The sequence below is a fragment of the Brassica napus genome, chromosome C4, assembly GCF_020379485.1.
Source record: "Brassica napus cultivar Da-Ae chromosome C4, Da-Ae, whole genome shotgun sequence".
NCBI classification, from domain to species: Eukaryota; Viridiplantae; Streptophyta; class Magnoliopsida; order Brassicales; family Brassicaceae; genus Brassica; species Brassica napus.
This window is the reverse complement of record NC_063447.1, coordinates 59,570,822-59,590,093: the sequence shown is the minus strand read 5'-3', so window position 1 is coordinate 59,590,093 and position 19,272 is coordinate 59,570,822. Positions and strand designations below refer to the sequence as shown.

General features: G+C 34.6%; 2 protein-coding genes across 3 annotated transcripts; both read left to right on the top strand.

The window, feature by feature from the left end:
- The first annotated feature begins 3,136 nt into the window (after positions 1–3,136).
- Positions 3,137–6,174, top strand: LOC106447701 (jacalin-related lectin 22). Of its 2 annotated transcripts, none has more exons than XM_013889688.3 (5): positions 3,137–3,297; positions 3,874–4,090; positions 4,312–4,779; positions 5,211–5,666; positions 5,762–6,174. In XM_013889688.3, the coding sequence occupies exons 2-5, from the start codon at positions 3,890–3,892 to the stop codon at positions 6,005–6,007; spliced, it is 1,371 nt and encodes a 456-aa protein (XP_013745142.1). In that variant the 5' UTR covers positions 3,137–3,297; positions 3,874–3,889; the 3' UTR covers positions 6,008–6,174. The 2 variants fall into 2 exon arrangements, with proteins under 2 accessions (XP_013745142.1, XP_048611098.1); XM_048755141.1 differs by lacking the exon at positions 3,137–3,297 and adding an exon at positions 3,317–3,390.
- A 4,636-nt stretch (positions 6,175–10,810) lies between these two features.
- LOC106449008 (jacalin-related lectin 23-like) lies at positions 10,811–14,871 on the top strand. The gene is made up of 5 exons (XM_048756086.1): positions 10,811–10,992; positions 11,676–11,758; positions 12,022–12,180; positions 14,085–14,503; positions 14,595–14,871. Exons 1-5 carry the CDS (start codon positions 10,811–10,813, stop codon positions 14,847–14,849), a joined length of 1,098 nt encoding a protein of 365 aa, XP_048612043.1. The 3' UTR covers positions 14,850–14,871.
- Positions 14,872–19,272: the final 4,401 nt, after the last annotated feature.

Below are 19,272 nucleotides of genomic sequence, written 5' to 3'. Positions count from 1 at the left end.
ACAAAAGATTATTTGATAGTTTTTTTAGTTGACAATAATTTCATTTTCATAATTTTGTTTTCCTTTTTACAATTCCTAAAAAAATATGTATAATAATTTACTTAATACTAATTTTCGTTTTCTAAAATAAAAAAAAAATATAATTGTGAAAATTTGGTTTGATAGTAATTATCCGTTTATAAAATCTTCTACAAAAGAAAATTGTTAAAGAGTGCTTAATTGTAGTTTTCTTTTTTTTTCTTCAAATCTGAAAAAAGTAAAATAAGTATTTCAAATATTTTCAATAAGACTATTTTTGAAAAAAATATATTTACTATTTTATAACTGAAATTTTTATTTAATTTGCTATCATGCATTATCAAGAAAACAATGAATTCAGAAGGTTATTTAACACTAAATCAGTTAAAAATATTAAAAGGTAAGAAATTTGAAAAAATAATAATGAACTTTTAGGAAGGAATATCTCATACTTAATAAAGGTAATTTAAAAAAAAATCTTTTATAACTTTTTATTCAAATTGATTTTTTATTATATAGGAAAATACAATCAAGGTTGTGTGCTTCATTCTCTTCTTGAAAAGCTTGGAGATGAACTATGTGAAGGAATTATTATCGACATCTTCTATTTATAATGTGCAAGATTGGAGTAAGAACTATAAAGTCTCCGATCATAAATTTCAAATAAGAGTGATTGAGAGAACAACAACTGCATATGTGTGAAACAACCATTACCTCAAATACTCTGTGAAAAAATCTTTTATAACTTTTTATTCAAATTGATTTTTTATTATATAGGAAAATACAATCAAAGTTGTGTGCTTCATTCTCTTCTTGAAAAGTTTGGAGATGAACTATCTGAATGAATTATTATCGATATCTTCTATTTATAATGTGCAAGATTGCAGTAAGAACTATAAAGTCTCTGATCATAAATTTCAAATAAGAGTGATTGAGAAAACAACAACTGCATATGTGTGAAACAATCATTACCTCAAATACTCTGTGAAATTTTTTTGACTTCAACTACAAAGATTTTGCTCAACTTAAAGATACAAGAAACTATTAATTAGATGATAATATTCATGCATTTATATAAATATATATAACTTTTTTGTTACAAATGTGTAATTAGTATATCAATAATATGAAAAAGCTGATGTTCAAATAGTTACTCTAACTTAATTGTTAAGGAGGTATTTTTCTATAAATAACTGCAACACTTTTCTCTATGAATTATTAATCCAATTCTATTAAGCAATTTCAGTTTTTTTTTTTTTTTTTTCTACAAAAACTCTATTCTATATAGTGAAATTGAAATACAAGCAACATTGTGAGCTGGACAAGTAGAACTATTTGAAGGTATATATCGCTGTGAAATGTGATAATATTGTTATTATCATGAAAGTCTTTTATCAAGAGATATCAAGGTGTAATTTTTTTATCAGCATCTTCTGAACTAAATTCTAATAAAAAATTTGGATGTTTATTTTAATAGTTAACTCTAATTAGTTGAAAAAATTTAATATACAATTTTTTATTATTTCTATTAGTTTCAGCTATGATGATGGTTGTTTGGTTAATCTTGGCCATATGATTGAAAATCCTTAAATGAATAATGAAGTTTATGAAGCTCGATATTAGTTAACATATATATATTTATGTTAACTTATATGAGTTAACTATATTTAGTTAACATAAATTTTTTTTTAAAATTAATTATTTATTTATATATTTATTAGAGTCCTAAATTCCATATTCATAAAAGCTACCACACCTCCTCAATTTTAAACTCTTAGTCTAGATTAGTTAACCTTAGGATTATAAGTGTTTTTTTTCTTTTTAAAAGTGAGAATAAAAGTGGAATTAAGAATAAAGTATTTTTGGTAATTTCCCGTATAATATTGTCACTAACTAGATTGACCTTATTTAGCTTTCAATTTTTTTCATTTTAATTTTTACTTTGGTTGAGTTTGGTTTAAATTTTTAGGTATGAGTGTTTTCTCTAGCCTTAAATACAAAGTTGATAACAATTTACCTATTCACCATGATTATAAATACAAATACAAATAGGAATTTATGTGTGTAAATGGGTTTGTAATTATAAAATAAATATCTCACAGCTTATGCAAACAAAAAAAATCCTCAATCTATAATAAAATGATTTATTATTTTTATGTTTTTACTAAAACATCAAACAAAACTCGTTGCAACGCACGGGCCTTATCTAGTATATACATAAATTATAGTCTAAAACTTCAAAATTTAAATACAGTACAGACTAATTTAGAGTTTATAATTTATAAAAAAAATGTTAAACATATATAAATAGAACTATTAATTTCTAAAGCTATTTCATTATGCTTTAAATATATCGTTACTATTTTTGAACATGGTCCAAAAAATAATTGAGACGGCCTGGAACAAACTCATGATGGCATTACATATACAGACAATTGAGATCTACGAATACGATCTGGAGATTTTTTTAGAAGACTAGTTTGAACCTTAAACCATAATCTTCTCTTTGATTTGGAACTAGCTTTTGTTAAATACAAAATGGCATAAAATATTCTTCATATCATGGCTCAAATTATGAGCACAATATAATTAACCCATGCGTTTAACTATTAGCCTAGACATCGATCGGTGGTACTCCTGAAGTTTTAAAAGTAATATGTACATGATCGTATGATAATACAACCAATCTTTTCACCAAATTATTATCCACCAAGAGATTTAAGAGGTACATCATGATCACTTAAAAGGAGAATTTGCATAGTTATACTCTTTTGTTTTTTTTATTGAATTTTTACTAGTTTTTTAATAAATAATTTAAACAGATTAACATTTTAATAAGACAATTGTTTTCAAAGAAGAGTATTATAAAACCAGAAACATTCAACAAAACAAATTCACATAAAATGCATATAAGTAGATAAATATCATTTGTTTACAGAAATAATATTTTTTTATTTTTTTTTCTTTCTCATCTCTTTCTTTTTATTTTCAATATTTTTTGTGTATATAAAAATTTGTTATTATTTATATTTATATTTATTTCTATTATAATTATATTTATATTTATTTCTATTATAATTATATTTATTATTATAACGATATCTTAAGCTGGTTATGGACTCCTATTAAAAGCAATTATTGTTGACAGTCCTTCGTGAGTCGTGAAACATGTGTTGGTTGCAAACTTGCAATTAACGAGCAGAGTCCATAAATACACACATGTCACCAACGATACGATTCATCGCCTTTATTCTCAAATCAGATCCCAAGACTTTACCGGTTATCTCTCTCTCGCTCATTCTTTTTGTTCTTCTTACATCCTCTTTCTCTCTCTCTTTTTTTTTTTCCATTTTTAATTGCCCACGTATGATTGTAAGAAGATTTGTTTTGTTTTGTTTCTGCAAACTAATCTACATATATATAGTACACTTTTACTTTTGTAAACTCTTTTTGAGCAACACTTTTCTAAATTTTTACAAAAAAAGGACCTTTCTTGCTAACCATTAACACTCTAATTTCATCATTATCATGGTATATGTGATTATCTTGGACCATTTTGGTGTTCTTGCTATGTATTAAAATAGGCAATAATGTTATCATGATATTAGTGTACTGCCAATAAAGCTTGACACATTTCATTGGATTTGGATATATATTGTGAGGCTGATGTTTGAGACTTATTTGTTATCACCGTTTTTCTTTTCATCATTTATGATTTCTTTAGTTTATATTTAAATTGGTAGCAATTATATTATTTTAAGATGAATTTTGACTTTTTTAATCAATTGAATATCTTTTAAGATATTGTATTGATATATAAAAATATATTAATTTACTTTCCTCTTTTTATTATAGGATTTAAAAATTCGAAATGGGAAAGATGTACCGGAAGCTGGCACTTCGCGGTGGTGAAGGGGGGCGTGAATGGGACGACGATGTATACGAGGGTGTAAAGAAAGTGTATGTTGGGCAAGATCTCTCACGTATCACTTACATCAAATTCGAGTACGTGAAGGAAGACGGTGAAGTGGTAACACGTGAATATGGGACAATAACTCAAGACCCTAGAGAGGTTCTCTAGTGCATTTACTCTTCATTCTTCACATTCTTAGTTTTCTACATCAATAGTTTTAAAGAAATACCATATAATAGCACTAAAATATATTTCTATTCTAAAAAATATTACATAAAGAGAAAAATTCTCAAATAGTATCAATTAAAGTTAATGTGCATCTGGAGTTATAACATGAAAGTAAGTAAGTAACAATAGTATAAACGCATTTTCACGTGCAGTTTATAATTGAGTATCCGGATGAACACATCACAGCAGTGGAGGGAAGCTACAACAAAGTGGCTCTTATAGCCACGGAGGTGATCACGTCTCTCGTCTTCAAGACCTCAAAGGGTAGAACGTCTCCAACGTTTGGTCCAAACTTGTTCGGAGTTGTTAATGGTACAAAGTTCAAGTTTGAGGACGAGGGAAAGAAGATCGTAGGTTTCCATGGACGGTCGGATAATGCTATTGACGCTCTAGGAGTTTACCTTGTACTAGACTCTCTGACCACGCCTTTCCCTCTTTACAAGTTGGATGCTCAAGGTGGTACAGAGGGACGTGTTTGGGACGATGGCTCTTTCGATGGCGTTAGGGCAGTGCGCGTTTGTCAAGATGATCATCGTATCACTTACTTAGAGTTCGAGTATGACAAAGGTGGGAAGTCAGAGAAACTTCACCATGGGGTGAAAGGAGGAACATCATCTGAGGTAATTTCTATTAGTTCTTTTACACGATTGGTTCAATAATCTCAAAAAGCTATATATTTATATGTGAAAATGTAAAACCACAAATATTAAGTACCAAATAGTTGGTGATCTAGTGATTCTGAAAATTTATCATACAGTTTCTCAAAATTAAAATAAATAAAAATAATTAAAAAAAGGAAGAAAAAGAGTAGAGATTATATAGTCTTTTGATATAAAAAAAAAAACTCATATGCCATGTTTCACTTAGTTAATGTGTTAATTCTTAATTCTGTAAAAAATAATTAAATATGATTGCATGCTCAAATATAACTATTTTCATTTTTTAAGAAGCCCACATTAACTAAGTTAGTTGCTTGTTGCCTCAGACCAATTTGAGAGAGATGATTTACACCATAAATATTTACTTACTTAAGTTTTGATTCTTGTTCCAGTTTGTGCTTGATTGCCCGAATGAATACATCAAGTCGGTGGAAGTAACCTATGATGAGCCAAAACTTTTCCAAAATACCGTCATCACGTCACTTACCTTCCAAACATCAAGTGGGAGAACATCATTCTTTGGGTATAAAGTGGGTAAGAAGTTTGTTCTTGAGCAAAAGGATCATCGACTTGTTGGATTCCATGGAAAAGAAGGTGACGCTATTGATGCTCTAGGAGCATATTTTGCACCTATTCAAGCTCCTACTCCTTTGATTCCAACCAAGAAACTACCGTCGGTAGGCGGCAACGGAGGAGTTAAATGGGATGATGGTGTTTTCGACGGTGTAAGGAAGATATCTATAGGACAATGTTACGACGTTGTATCTTATGTCAAGTTTGATTACATTAAGGGAACAGAGTTGGTATCTGGAGATGAACATGGGGAGACATTACCAGAAGCTTCAGAGGTCATTTTTGAAAACAACAAGATTTTTTCTTGTTTAAATTATGCTTCGCTAAATTATATTTACATTTTATCTTTGTTATTCTTGAGTTTGTTCAGTTAGTCCTTGAGGATGATGAATATCTCTTGAGCTTGGGAGGCTACATTGATAAGAGTCGCGGAGCCATTCGTTATATCGATGCAGTCAAGACAAACAAAAGGGACTCAGGTGAGTCTGAATTGAATTACGGTGAGAAGTTCACTCTCGGGGAAAATGGCAACAAGATCGTCGGGTTTTATGGACAAGCTAGTGATGTTCTCCACAGTATTGGAGTCTATGTCGTGCCCATCACCTCCGCCGAGTGAAAAGGCCTTCTATTATCTTAACAAAACAAAACCAGCCAGTTATATTGATTGAATAAAATTGTTAATAAGGCTGGTGTGTGTTTTATTTATTTCGCTACTTTCATTGTTGTTTTATCCCTACAAGTTCCTTTCTGTTCTGCTAGATGAATGAAGAGAAAACTTGAGTAGTGATTGTTCAATTAGAAATAAAAATAAAAGTTGGAAATTTACATCTTCCGAAGCTTCAAAAACTAGAATCAGTCAGTTCTGCCATAGCTGGTATATCCCATAAAATCAAGATTTAGTTGAGAAACTTGCCATATAAGCTATTGATATTGAAATGAGCAACGGTCGATTCGCTGATTACTAAAATTAGTAAACATTTAAACTTTGACTAAACATATATATGAATCTTTTCAAACATAAAGAAAAGTAGAAATCAATTCAAAAATTCGAGAAATAAATGATAATATATGTTATATTATATGTTCTTCAAACTAATTCGTATATACGAGTTATGAATTTTTATTTTTTTTTGACTAAAGGTTTTCAATTAAAAACATAAACGATTACAAGGTAAGGTTACAAAACCTTAGAGTTTGGTAAAGTTTGCATGAAACACATTTCATGATAAGATAAGTCTCAAACCAAATGCTATTAGGCCGAAACTAGACAGAACCAAATAAATGAAAGAGAGTAGCTAATGAGAAGATCCACGACCACGTCGGCCACATTTACCTTTCCCTTGCATTGTCTTCCATTCCAAGTCTTGAAATTTGATAGGAAGTTTTGTCTCTCTCCCACCCCTTGTCAAGCTGAGAGAGTTCATATGCTCTGATTCAACTTCATCCACTTCTTCTAGCACAGTGAAACGAGAAGGACTCTCAAATTCACTAACTTGAAGTGATGTGGTTAAAGGATCAACAATGGATGGTGTTTGGACTTCCTTGTTGATAATGTTTGATGGAATTGAATCCATAATGGCTTCGGTAATGGGAGTAGATTGAGAATCTACTAATGGAGATAAAGTGTTGTTTGATGTACCTTGACAATCCACATAAACATCAGAAGAAACCGTAAAGAGAGGAGGAGCTACCTCCAAATCAGATTGCAAGGGTTGGCTTATTTCAGCGGCTGAAACTACAGAAGGGACATTGAGCTCTTTCATTTGATGAAGTAGAGGAATATCATGTGAAACAGCAGTCATGGAAGCACCATTAATCAATGGGTTGTTTAGATAGGGAGCTGCTGAAGAGGAAGTATCCTTTTCTCTTTTCTGTAAGATGAGATCAATATCCACAACAGGAACCTCATCATTAATTTCATCCTTTTCTTTTTGCTGCAAGTTTGGATCATGTTGAGGCTTAGAAGAGAGAAGACATCTCTTCGCTTTATGGCCTAAGTTTCCACATTTTTCACAAGTTGATGGAATCCACGTATAGTCCACACTAACCAAGAAAATACTGCTCTGTTTATCATCAAGGGCAATAAGCTTCGGAAAAACCTTATCCAACTCCATTTCTACTAACACTTTAGCTTCTCCCATACTAGTAGGATCCAGACGAAGCTTATGGGTAAGAATAGGCTCTCCAAGACCTGAGGCGACGTGGCTTATTCCTAATCTGGAGTAGCAGCAGTCGGGTATGTTCTTCAAGGTGACCCAAACTGGAAGAGTGGAGATTTCTGGAATTTTGAAAGAACCCTCTGGGATCCACGGAAGTACAAAGAGTAAACAATCATCAATATGCCAAACTCCTCTCTGAATGATCCATTGACGAGTGGGTTGGTGAGGGATATGGAACATAAAAGATGAATCCCCAACCTTCTTACAAGTAATCTTACAACTCCTGCCCCAAATCTTGTTTACTACAGCATGTACAAGACCGCCCGGAGGTAAAGAACACCTATGGAACTTTCCTATGATATATTCATCCTTATTCTCAGGTCCTAGTCTAAGCACTTTAGAAGGGATAGATACTTCTGGTGTACCATCAAGTCTGTAAGTTGGCGTAGCTGCCCGATAGAGATTACGCGATTGAGGACTTAGTCTTGCAGCCCACGGGAATCTTAAAGTTCCATCAGCTTTGAGTTAAGGAGGTGGCAGCTTCTCTATCAGAGGCTGCAGAGAACGAGATGATTGCTTGCCCTTCAATGGCTTGTTCAAAATCTCATCATTAAGCGATGGCCACATAGCCGCTAACTGGATCCCAACAATAGCAGGACGGAGTGCTTGGTTCTGGTGGGGTAGCAGGAGGCTTGAAGTAAAGAGGCTTAGCCCATGAACCCAAAGACGGAACAAAACTCACGGGATCCGGAGGAGCAATGGGAGATGAGGAAGACTGAAGCGGGACCGTGATTGACAAAAGAGCATTTGTGCAAACCGTAGAAGCATTTTCCATTGTTGCACTTATGCCAGAGTCATGAGAAGCAGAGGCGGTAGCACCAGTATCAGGAGGAGATTGATTGTCACAGGTCATCACATCACTTCCATGAGGACCTGTACCATTGACACAATCAGAAACGCAAGGAACCGTACCATTGGGACCTTCTGGAACCGTAGACGGAGTACTCACAGGTAATTCCGGCGACGAATAGGGAGGAGATTACGGAGATGACGTAAGGAGAGGAACTGCAACTAAATCCGAAGTGAGAGATGGATTCGTATTTAAGTACTAAATAGTTGGTGATTTAGTGAATCTGAAAGTTTCTTAGTTGCTAGCTAGTTGCCTCGCCCTATTTGAGAGTGATGATTTACACCTTAAATATTTATTTTCTTGAGCTTCGATTCTTGTTTCAGCTTGTGGTTGTTACCCGAATGAATACATCAAGTCGGTGGAAGTTAATGGTGAGCATCATTCCTGAAGGTTCAAGTCATCTATTGCCTCACCAAAGATCAGAAGTGGAGTTGAAGTGGAGTTCACCAGCCATCTAGAACCCACTACAAAGAAACATCAACATGGACAACAACAACTTGGTGTTAGAACAGATGGCCATCATAGATTACTTGACAAGAAAATCAGGTGGAGCTGAGTGGAATGCTATGGATCAGCCCAAGGCGTGGAGTTAGAACAGTTACCTTCTGGTTGGGAAGCTATGGATCAGCTACTATATAGAGTTAGAGCAGTTACCTTCAGTTGGAACAATACCTTCTGGTTTGGAAGCTATGGATCAGCTACTATATGGAGTTAGAACAGATACCTTCAGTTGGGAAGCTTTGAATCAGCCCATAGCATGTGTGCTTGTACCTGGTTGATGAAGTTTAAGGAAGCCAGCAAATGGTGATTTACAATCTGGCCACATATATGCAAGGACACAAGGAGTATTCAACTAGGGATTTTCTTGGCTGAGCAATCACATGATGGTGGCAGATCATGGAGTTGCAACGTCCCCCTACATGTTGAAAGCTTAGAGAGTGACAATGCACAGACTGGTTGAGAAGCAGCTGGTGTGAGGGATTCAAGTGTTCAGTACTCCTCACCAGCATTCCAGAAATGTTTACAAGGTACCTATTGAGCTCATGAGAAAAGGCAGGCTTGGATTCAACCCTAAATGGAAGCAAGAAGCTAGAAAAAAGGGGGAGACAAGCTCTGGTCATAAGAAGAAGCTCAAAGGCTGTTTTAAGTGTGAAGCAAGGAAGGCATTGGAGTCTGCTTGCCATTGAAGTAAGGCCATGATCCAGAGTTTATGAGTCCCTCAACATCATCATAAGGCTCATAAACTCACTGGCCAATCCCTAGGCTGAGAAGCTTGTACTCTTTTCCTAAGTGTGGTTTTATCCCAAAGGGTTTTCTATGCTTAGGTTTTTAATGAGGCAAGTACTCTCAGTTCCAAGCTTGCCCAAAGATCTCCTATGGTCAAGTTTGAGGGGAGTGTTGACATGAAGCAGAATTAAGCTAAAGACTTATAAGGTTTTATAAGGCTTTATAAGGCTTTATAAGGATTATCCAGACTTGAGAATTAAGCTGCCAGACTTGAGAAGTAAGCTACCAGACTTGAGACTTGAGTGTCAGACTTGAGTGCCTAAGAGTGAAATTCATGCAACTTCAACTTGAGAGGCAAATTTGAATTCAAATTAGGTTCTGACCTTTGGAGAGAGATGCTGGACAAGTGGGGATTAAAATAACATGTTGGAGGGAAGAGAGATGGTTGTTAGGAGCTGTCACTATCACATTGGAAGCTCTCATGCATCTCAGCCATCCAATTCAAATTAATTCAGATCCTCTCATCCCAACCATTCATTTTGAATCCAGATCTATCTATCTTTGTCTTCTTCCTCTCATTTGTCTATTGTGTGTGTTAGCTATAAAGAGCTCTCATTGTAATCAATTATAATCTAAGCTGAAAGAGGGGAGTTCCCCTTTCTTCTTCACCATTCCCTTCTCTCTTGGTTACTGTCAATCTCTATAATCTCTTGATACTCATACTCTCTTATTCTCAACTTAATTTACTCTTCATCACTTATCTCTTTGTTTACTCTGTTCCTCATTGTCTTTTACTCTCATATTAATCATCTTTTCTTACATGGTATCAGAACTTTAAGCTCCTGAACCTCACAAAAGCTTCCGCAAATCTAATTCATTCTCAGTTCATCTTCATCTGAGTCTGGTACAACCTTTTGTCCAGCGGTCCAAAGGTTTTCCAAGAAGGAAGAACCCACAACCAGCTCTAAGGCAAGGTGTATACAAGTTTCTAAGCCTCAAGAACCCTCATCAAGCTCAACCAGTTCAGTCTACCACTCATTTGTCTTGAAGATTCTTGAGCACACTCTTTTATCCAGCGGTCTATTGTTTTCCAAAGTTTCCAATCTCTTTTCCCCTGTCAAATATGGTGAAGAAACCACTTGAAAGCAAAAGTTTATGGAGTAGTTTGCCTAGCAAAGCTTCAAAACTACCTTGTACAAGTGGTTCTCTTTCTCTATCCAAGAAGAGAGCTTCCAAGAAGGTGGCGACTCTCAAGCATGAAGAAAGGAGGAGACTTTGGTGTGATGGATACAAGAAGGAGGTCATGTACTTAAAGAGAATGAGTTGGAGTTCAACTCAACATCTCAGATCCAACAAATTGTCATGACCCATGTGTATTGGAGGTTCATTGAACCAACTCAGGTTCCTTGGTTGTAAGTTAAACCTCTCCTTCTTGATATGAGTTTGGGATAATGGTTCTGGTTGTGTTGAGTGGTGTGTTTAGTATACTTGGGACATGTTCAAGTTGCTAGAGTTGTTGAACCTAGTTCATGTCTCAAGATACTTAAGTTGTGTAAGGTCTAGGCGAGTTGTCTAGAACATATTTTGTGTCTTGTTGCATTGCTAGAAGTCTAGGAGAGTTTCATGGTCTTGTAATGCATCTATATGTTGTTTCTAGTCTTGTTTGCATCCATATGTTGTTTCTGGTTCTGTGATGCATTCATGAACTGCTTGGGATGATTAGATGAGTTATCTAGTCCATGTTTTGACATTTAATTAATCATGTTGTTACATAAATGGTCATTAAAAATAGCCTAAATGCCTTGTAATTGATGAGTTATCATACCTGAGCATTTAGTGAATAGTTTGCATGAATTTGAACTGAATGAGTTGTTTAAATTCTATCTATTGCATTTTCTTAAAATATTGGGATCAGGATTGGTGAGTTACCAAGGTCTGATCCTAGTGCGTGTGGTCTGATTCTTGCTGGAGTTTGAATGATGTTTCAGGTACACAAGTGTTGTTCTCTGTCCACCATCAAATCAAGACAAAGACGAAGACTTTGCCCATGCTGTTCAGAGCCTACACATGTGTACATTCCTGTATGATCCAGAGCCTACACAGTGTGTATATTCCTGACCATAGAGAGATTGTTTGTGTGAGGAGTCCAGATGGTAATAAGTCGTGGCTGAGATAGAATATGGCTGAGCTTTGAAGATACTTCAGGAAGGAGTATTGATGGAGAGGCAGACCAGTGTTTGATCAGCCATCCACCAGGCTGAATCTCCTCATGAATTGCAAGAACCGGTTGACTTAAGCGCAGACCGTTTGGTTATTGAGCTCCTGGTTCAAAAGACTTACAAGAGGCAGGGGAGAAGAGATCAAGGGAGGAACCAGTAAGCTTAAGCGCAGCTGTTAGGGTGATGCGCTCCTGGTTTCAAGACTCAGTGTTGCTCACTTCCAAGCTTGGTCCTTCACTCATTTTCTCCAGATCAAGCTTGAGGAGGGGTAATGGTGAGCAATCCTGAAGGTCCAAGTCATATGTTGCCTTAGTTACCTCTAAAGGCATTGGAGCAGAGACCAAGGGTGGATCAGTTGGCTTAAGCGCATGTGTTGGTACTGTTGTGCTCCTGGTTTAGGTTCAATATTGCGCACTTTCCAAGCTTGGTCCTTCACTTATACTCTCTGGAGCAAGCTTGAGGAGGGGTAATGGTGAGCATCATTCCTGAAGGTTCAAGTCGTCCATTGCCTCACCAGAGATTAGAAGTGGAGTTGAAGTGGAGTTCACCAGCCATCTAGAACCCACTACAAAGAAACATCAACATGGACATCAACAACTTGGTGTTAGAACAGATGGCCATCATAGACTACTTGACAAGAAAATCAGGTGGAGCTGAGTGGAATGCTATGGATCAGCCCAAGGCGTGGAGTTAGAACAGTTACCTTCTGGTTGGGAAGCTATGGATCAGCTACTATATAGAGTTAGAGTAGTTACCTTCAGTTGGAACAATACCTTCTGGTTGGGAAGCTATGGATCAGCTACTATATGGAATTAGAACAGATACCTTCAGTTGGGAAGCTTTGAATCAGCCCATAGCATTGTGCTTGTACCTGGTTGATGAAGTTTAAGGAAGCCAGCAAATGGTGATTTACAATCTGGCCACATATATGCAAGGACACAAGGAGTATTCAACTAGGGATTTTCTTGGCTGAGCAATCACATGATGGTGGCAGATCATGGAGTTGCAACGTCCCCTACATGTTGAAAGCTTCAAGAGTGACAATGCACAGACTGGTTGAGAAGCAGCTGGTGTGAGGGATTCAAGTGTTCAGTACTCCTCACCAGCATTCCAGAAATGTTTACAAGGTACCTATTGAGCTCATGAGAAAAGGCAGGCTTGGATTCAACCCTAAATGGAAGCAAGAAGCTAGAAGAAAGGGGGAGACAAGCTCTGGTCATAAGAAGAAGCTCAAAGGCTGTTTTAAGTGTGAAGCAAGGAAGGCATTGGAGTCTGCTTGCCATTGAAGTAAGGCCATGATCCAGAGTTTATGAGTCCCTCAACATCATCATAAGGCTCATAAACTCACTGGCTAATCCTTAGGCTAAGAGGCTTGTACTCTTTTCCAAAGTGTGGTTTTATCCCAAAGGGTTTTCTATGCTTAGGTTTTTAGTGAGACAAGTACTCTCAGTTCCAAGCTTGCCCAAAGATCTCCTATGGTCAAGTTTGAGGGGAGTGTTGACATGAAGCAGAATTAAGCTAAAGACTTATAAGGTTTTATAAGGTTTTATAAGGCTTTATAAGGATTATCCAGACTTGAGAATTAAGCTGCCAGACTTGAGAAGTAAGCTACCAGACTTGAGAAGTAAGCTGCCAGACTTGAGATTTGAGTGCCAGACTTGAGTGCCTAAGAGTGAAATTCGTGCAACTTTAACTTGAGAGGCAAATTTGAATTCAAATTAGGTTCTGGCCTTTGGAGAGAGATGCTGGACAAGTGGGGATTAAAATAACATGTTGGAGGGAACAGAGATGGTTGTTAGGAGCTGTCACTATCACATTGGAAGCTTTCATGCATCTCGGCCATCTAATTCAAATTAATTCAGATCCTCTCATCCCAACCATTCATTTTGAATCCAGATCTATCTATCTTTGTCTTCTTCCTCTCATTTGTCTATTGTGTGTGTTAGCTATAAAGAGCTCTCATTGTAATCAATTATAATCTAAGCTGAAAGAGAGGAGTTCCCCTTTCTTCTTCACCATTCTCTTCTCTCTTGGTTACTGTCAATCTCTATAATCTCTTGATACTCATACTCTCTTATTCTCAACTTAATTTACTCTTCATCATTTATCTCTCTGTTTATTCTGTTCACTCTGTTCCTCATTGTCTTTTACTCTCATATTAATCATCTTTTCTTACAGAAGTAACCTATGATAAGCCAAACTTTTTTCAAAATACCGTCATCACGTCACTTACCTTCCAAACATCAAGTGGGAGAACATCATTCTTTGGGTATAAAGTGGGTAAAAAGTTTGTCCTGGAACAAAAGGATCTTAGACTTGTGGGATTCCATGGAAGAGAAGGCGACGCTATTGATGCTCTTGGAGCCTATTTTGCACCTATTCCTACTCCTGTTCCTGTGATTCCAGCCACAAAACTACCAGCGGTAGGTGGAAATGGAGGAGTTGCATGGGATGATGGTGTTTATGACGGTGTAAAGAAGATATACGTAGGACAAGGTAACGATGGTGTGTCCTTTGTCAAGTTTGAGTATGTTAAAGGGACAAACTTGGTATCTGGAGATGACCATGGGAAGAAGACAATACTCGGAGCTGAAGAGGTCATTTCCATAACCAATCAAGAGAAATTTTATTTTAACTACTTACACTAAGTTTTTCACACTTAACTTTGTTATTTTTGAGCACTTTCAGTTTGTGTTAGAAGATGGTGAATACCTCACGGTTTTGGAAGGCTGCTACGATAAGATCTTTGGAGTGGAGGAACCCATGATTATCTCTCTTCAGTTCAAGACAAACAAAAGGGAATCAGTTCAGTTTGGAATGGATGCCGGTGAGAAGTTCTCACTCGGGGAGAAAGGCCACAAGATTGTCGGATTCCATGGACAAGCTAGTGATGTTCTTCACAGTGTTGGAGTCACTATTGTGCCCATCACCACCAACAAGTGAAATATCTATTTTATGAGTAAAACTGAATGAACTTTTAATCAGATTGTCCTGTGTTCCCTTGATGCTGCTACTCTCATTGTACTTTTAAGGGTAGTTACTTTAAATAATAATCCTACCGGTTCTTTTCTATTCCGCAAGATGAATGGAGAGAAAATGTTTACAAACATGAACCTGTAGTTCATTATGAAGCTCTATAAATGATTTTCTGATCAAATTAAGGTTATATATATACAGTTTATATTTCAGGGAAAAAAAGAAATTCTATGGGGGACTTACATATTTTGCAATGGGTTAGAAAGAAAAATAAATAAAAGAATTTAGTTTATTGTCTTGAATTTCCAAAACTCTATCGAAGGCGTGTATTATATTGGTTGAAAGGAACCGTTTAGATTAGGTTTTTGGAATTATATTGTTACATTAACCTTAAACATACAAGAGTACTGGGTGTTTTGCACGGGCATAATCATCTTACGAATACTTATTATTTTATGTCTTATTAATCCAAAAATCGGCATTATAAAACTCTAATTGGTGAACATGTTGAAGGAAGAAAATTATGGTGAATTCTTTGTTATTTAAAATTTATACCAATTATGTTGAAATTTTAGTCAAATTATTGAAAGGTAGATCCCATTTTTTTCTTCTAAATTCTTCTAAATTCCCCATGGAGGTATGAATTTATAAGAAAAAAATCTCCCTATGCAATTTTGATAAGAAACAAATTGAACAAAAATTCATATTTTTTTTTTATTTTTTCAATTCCTCAAATGAAAATTTTATTTTATTTTATTTTTATTTTTTTCATTCTTCTAGTGGTCACCAACTGAAACTATAGTGTTTCAAGGATTAAACTTAAATTGGTTTAAAGTAAAAGTAAGAAAATTTGTTTTGAACTCAGTCACAAGTTAAAATATTATTTATGATTTTAAATAGTTAAATCAAACATCAAATCTATACTATTATTTATGAAGTGATTTAGCTTATTTGTCATGATTTCTATGATTTTAGGTAATTTTGCTTATTTGTCATGTTTTAATTAAGTTTAAGCTGAGTCATTAATTTATTAATAGTTTTTAGTTGAGTCCATAATTTATTAATACTATTTTATTGACGTGTTGTTAGAGATAGTTATATTATATAAATTAATAAATTATGAACTCAACTAAAAACTATTAATAAATTAATGACTCAGCTTAAACCTAATTAAAACATGACAAAATAAGCAAAATTACCTAAAATCATGAAAATCATGACAAATAAGCTAAATCACTTCATAAATAATAGTATAGATACACAACTAGTAAACCTATCTCAACTAGGAATTGGAATGTATCTGTAATGGCTTTATACTTATTTTTATCTATATATATATCCTTATCTCTAACATTTACAGTACTAAAATCAGGAGTAATTGAAGTGAAGATTTGGAAAATTCATTCAAGTTGTTAACTTTGTTTCCGTTTGATGATTAGTGTCTCGAATCCATCGATGTTAATCGAATCAGTGTCCCTTTTGTCAGGTGTTTCTTCTTATTTGTAAGATATTTTCCTTCAGCATGAAATTCATTCTCGCCTTCTTGCTTTAAATGACATTGAACTCTTCTTATACTCTTCCTTAGAACTTCTGCTTCAAATGCTCTCTGATAACTTTTTCAAAGGAAAGCTCTCTAATTAGGATTCATTGACCTCAAACTGACCTACTCATGAGTTCGCCTTGTAGACAAGCCAGTTCCACAACCACGTGTAAAGGATATCAAAGAAGATCGCCACATTCCTACAATCATGCCTCAATCCCTATAATTAACTCTATCATTAGTTTTAATATTTTTTAATTTTGATAAACTCGATACGCCTATACCGACCGCCCACTCCTAACGCAATTCTTAAAATGAGTTTTAATATTCTGTAATTACCACCATAATATTCTCTTATAATTAATTAGGATATTGCCCAACTATATATATGTACCATATGGACATTGAATAAGATATATAAGTACAATAATTCTTCCAAGCTATCTCTCATCACATTATTGGAAGATCCACTTTTCCTTTCAATCTTTCTAGAGTTGTTCTACTCTAGCGGCATGAAATCTTTAAAGACACCACACGTGTTTGTCAGTTTTAATCGTCCCTTATGTAGTGGGTGTGTTTATTTGTAATATTTAGGAGTGGACAAACGTAAGTTTCGATGAAAAATAAAGGGTTCCCATAACTATAACTAGCTATTGTCTATTTTATTTAGGGCATGATTAACCTCGGTCTCTTATCTGGAATTTTAACTTATGATTTGATACTTTTTTTTTTTTAACATTTTTCGACTAAGAGACGGTTCTTATATCTCTTATTTAAGAGACGTTTCTTAACTTTCTTAGTTAAAATCTAAAAAACAAATTAATAACCTTGTCTTACCCGAAGCTAAGAATCTCAGTTCAGTTCGATGGTGTAAAGTTATCTACTCTTTTTTTTGGTTTGTTCATAAGTTGGGATTCAATCATTCATGAAAGAAGCTTGTTTAATTAAAAACTTTACCCAACTATAATATATATATCAGAACATTTCCATTAGAAAGATGATTGATAACATCTCCAAACTATAATAATAACAGAAAGTGAATATCTAAAAATTTGAAAAACAAATCTAATCGTTTTTATTTCAAATATTTTTAGATAATTAATATATCTAATGGTTTTTAAAAATTTCTCACTCGTTACCTTGCAACCGATCTTCTCTTGGGAAATCAATCACTCAAAAAATAGTGGATTAGTTGAGCAACGAGTGAAAAATCATTATTTAATAGTTGTCTTTTTATTTTGAAACACGATTATTTAATAGTTGTCAATATCAGATATTTGTGGCCACATCTTCAAATCGCGATACTGATTCATCGAACAATATAAAATAAAATAAAAAATATATATATCTGAGGTTAGTAAACTGACACATCCGATCCTATCAATCAATAAAGATCAAACGGAGCTAATTATTTTATATAATGACAACGTTGTTTTTTTTTGCTGCGAAAAAAAAAACGACAACGTTGTATGAGTTTTTCAAATTAAGAAAGGATTTCAAAAGTGATAATTGTTGAATACGAGTTTGGTAGATCGAATGATAATGAAATGAACTCGATTTTGTGGGTCTTAGACGTTTTATTCACAATATGAGATAAACGAACGAGATTACAAAGAGATTAAGGAAAGATGGAAAGGTCGGAGCTTTGTTGAAAGACTCCGACGGAAACACTAAGCTGAGCGATCGATCGTAAACCCTAGATCTTGCCGTCAGTGTCTTAGCGTCTGTTTTCGGATACCTTCTCTTTCCCTTTTCTTGTTCTTTTATAGCCCTCGTGTGCTTTTCCTCCATTCGCCCTAAGACTCGTTCGTCCTAGAGGTAAAGGTCCGGGCCCATAACTTGACGAGCCTTTGGGCCGGAAAAAACCTGCCGCGTTGAGCTCAGCCGGTCGAACGATCGTTTCAGCCGATTGAGTCGACCGCTAAACTGATCTTTGTCGTACGGTCGACAGTGATGGGCCAAATCTTTATTATTCAGTGGGTCTTGTAGAGAGATGCAACCTATTAGTTTACAAAATCATTACTCACTGTTATGTTTAAAATCCATGTCTATAACATTAGATGTGGCATTTACAAGATCTGAAAGTTATATCATATGATCATTTGAGAAGAGAAATTGTGTGGTTATTCTCTAGCTTTTTATTAGACTTTAACTTTTCACTGGATTTTTTGTTAGAAAACTTTTTAACAGAGCAATAAAGATGTTTGAGAAAAGCAACAGACAATAACACGGATTTTCAAAAAGTCTTATGAAATCCTGAAACACACAACATCGAAAGCCACATCAAATGCATAGTAAAGTTATAAACCCTTTATCATTAGAGATAATTTGCGTTCCTATATACAGACATAACCATAATTAGCGATCTACTAAGACGGTGACCAAAATAATTTCATTTACAATTTTACCCCTCTAGCCTATAACATGATTCATGTGCACTGTCTGTTAAGTGTCAGTCTAGGAAGTCGCAAATCATGTATTTATCTAGCAAATGAACCAATTGATTTAACTCTTCTATTTTCTCTAAAAAACGTAAACATTAGGTAAATAAATCATGCTAATAATTTAAATTTGATATCAACCGATTTAAAAATATACTCCCTCCGGATTTGAATATATGATGTTTAAGGTTGTGCACACATATTAAGAGAAATTAAATACTTACTTATATCAAATACTTTTTGGTTTTACTTTTAGTTAGTTTAAAGATTTATTTGAATCCCAATAAAATTCAACCACTTAAATTTTTTACATTTTATTTTAAAAGCAAAATGCATTAATGAAAAGTAGAACATCATACATTTATATACAAGAAAAAAAAACTAAAACATCATATATTCAAATCCGGAG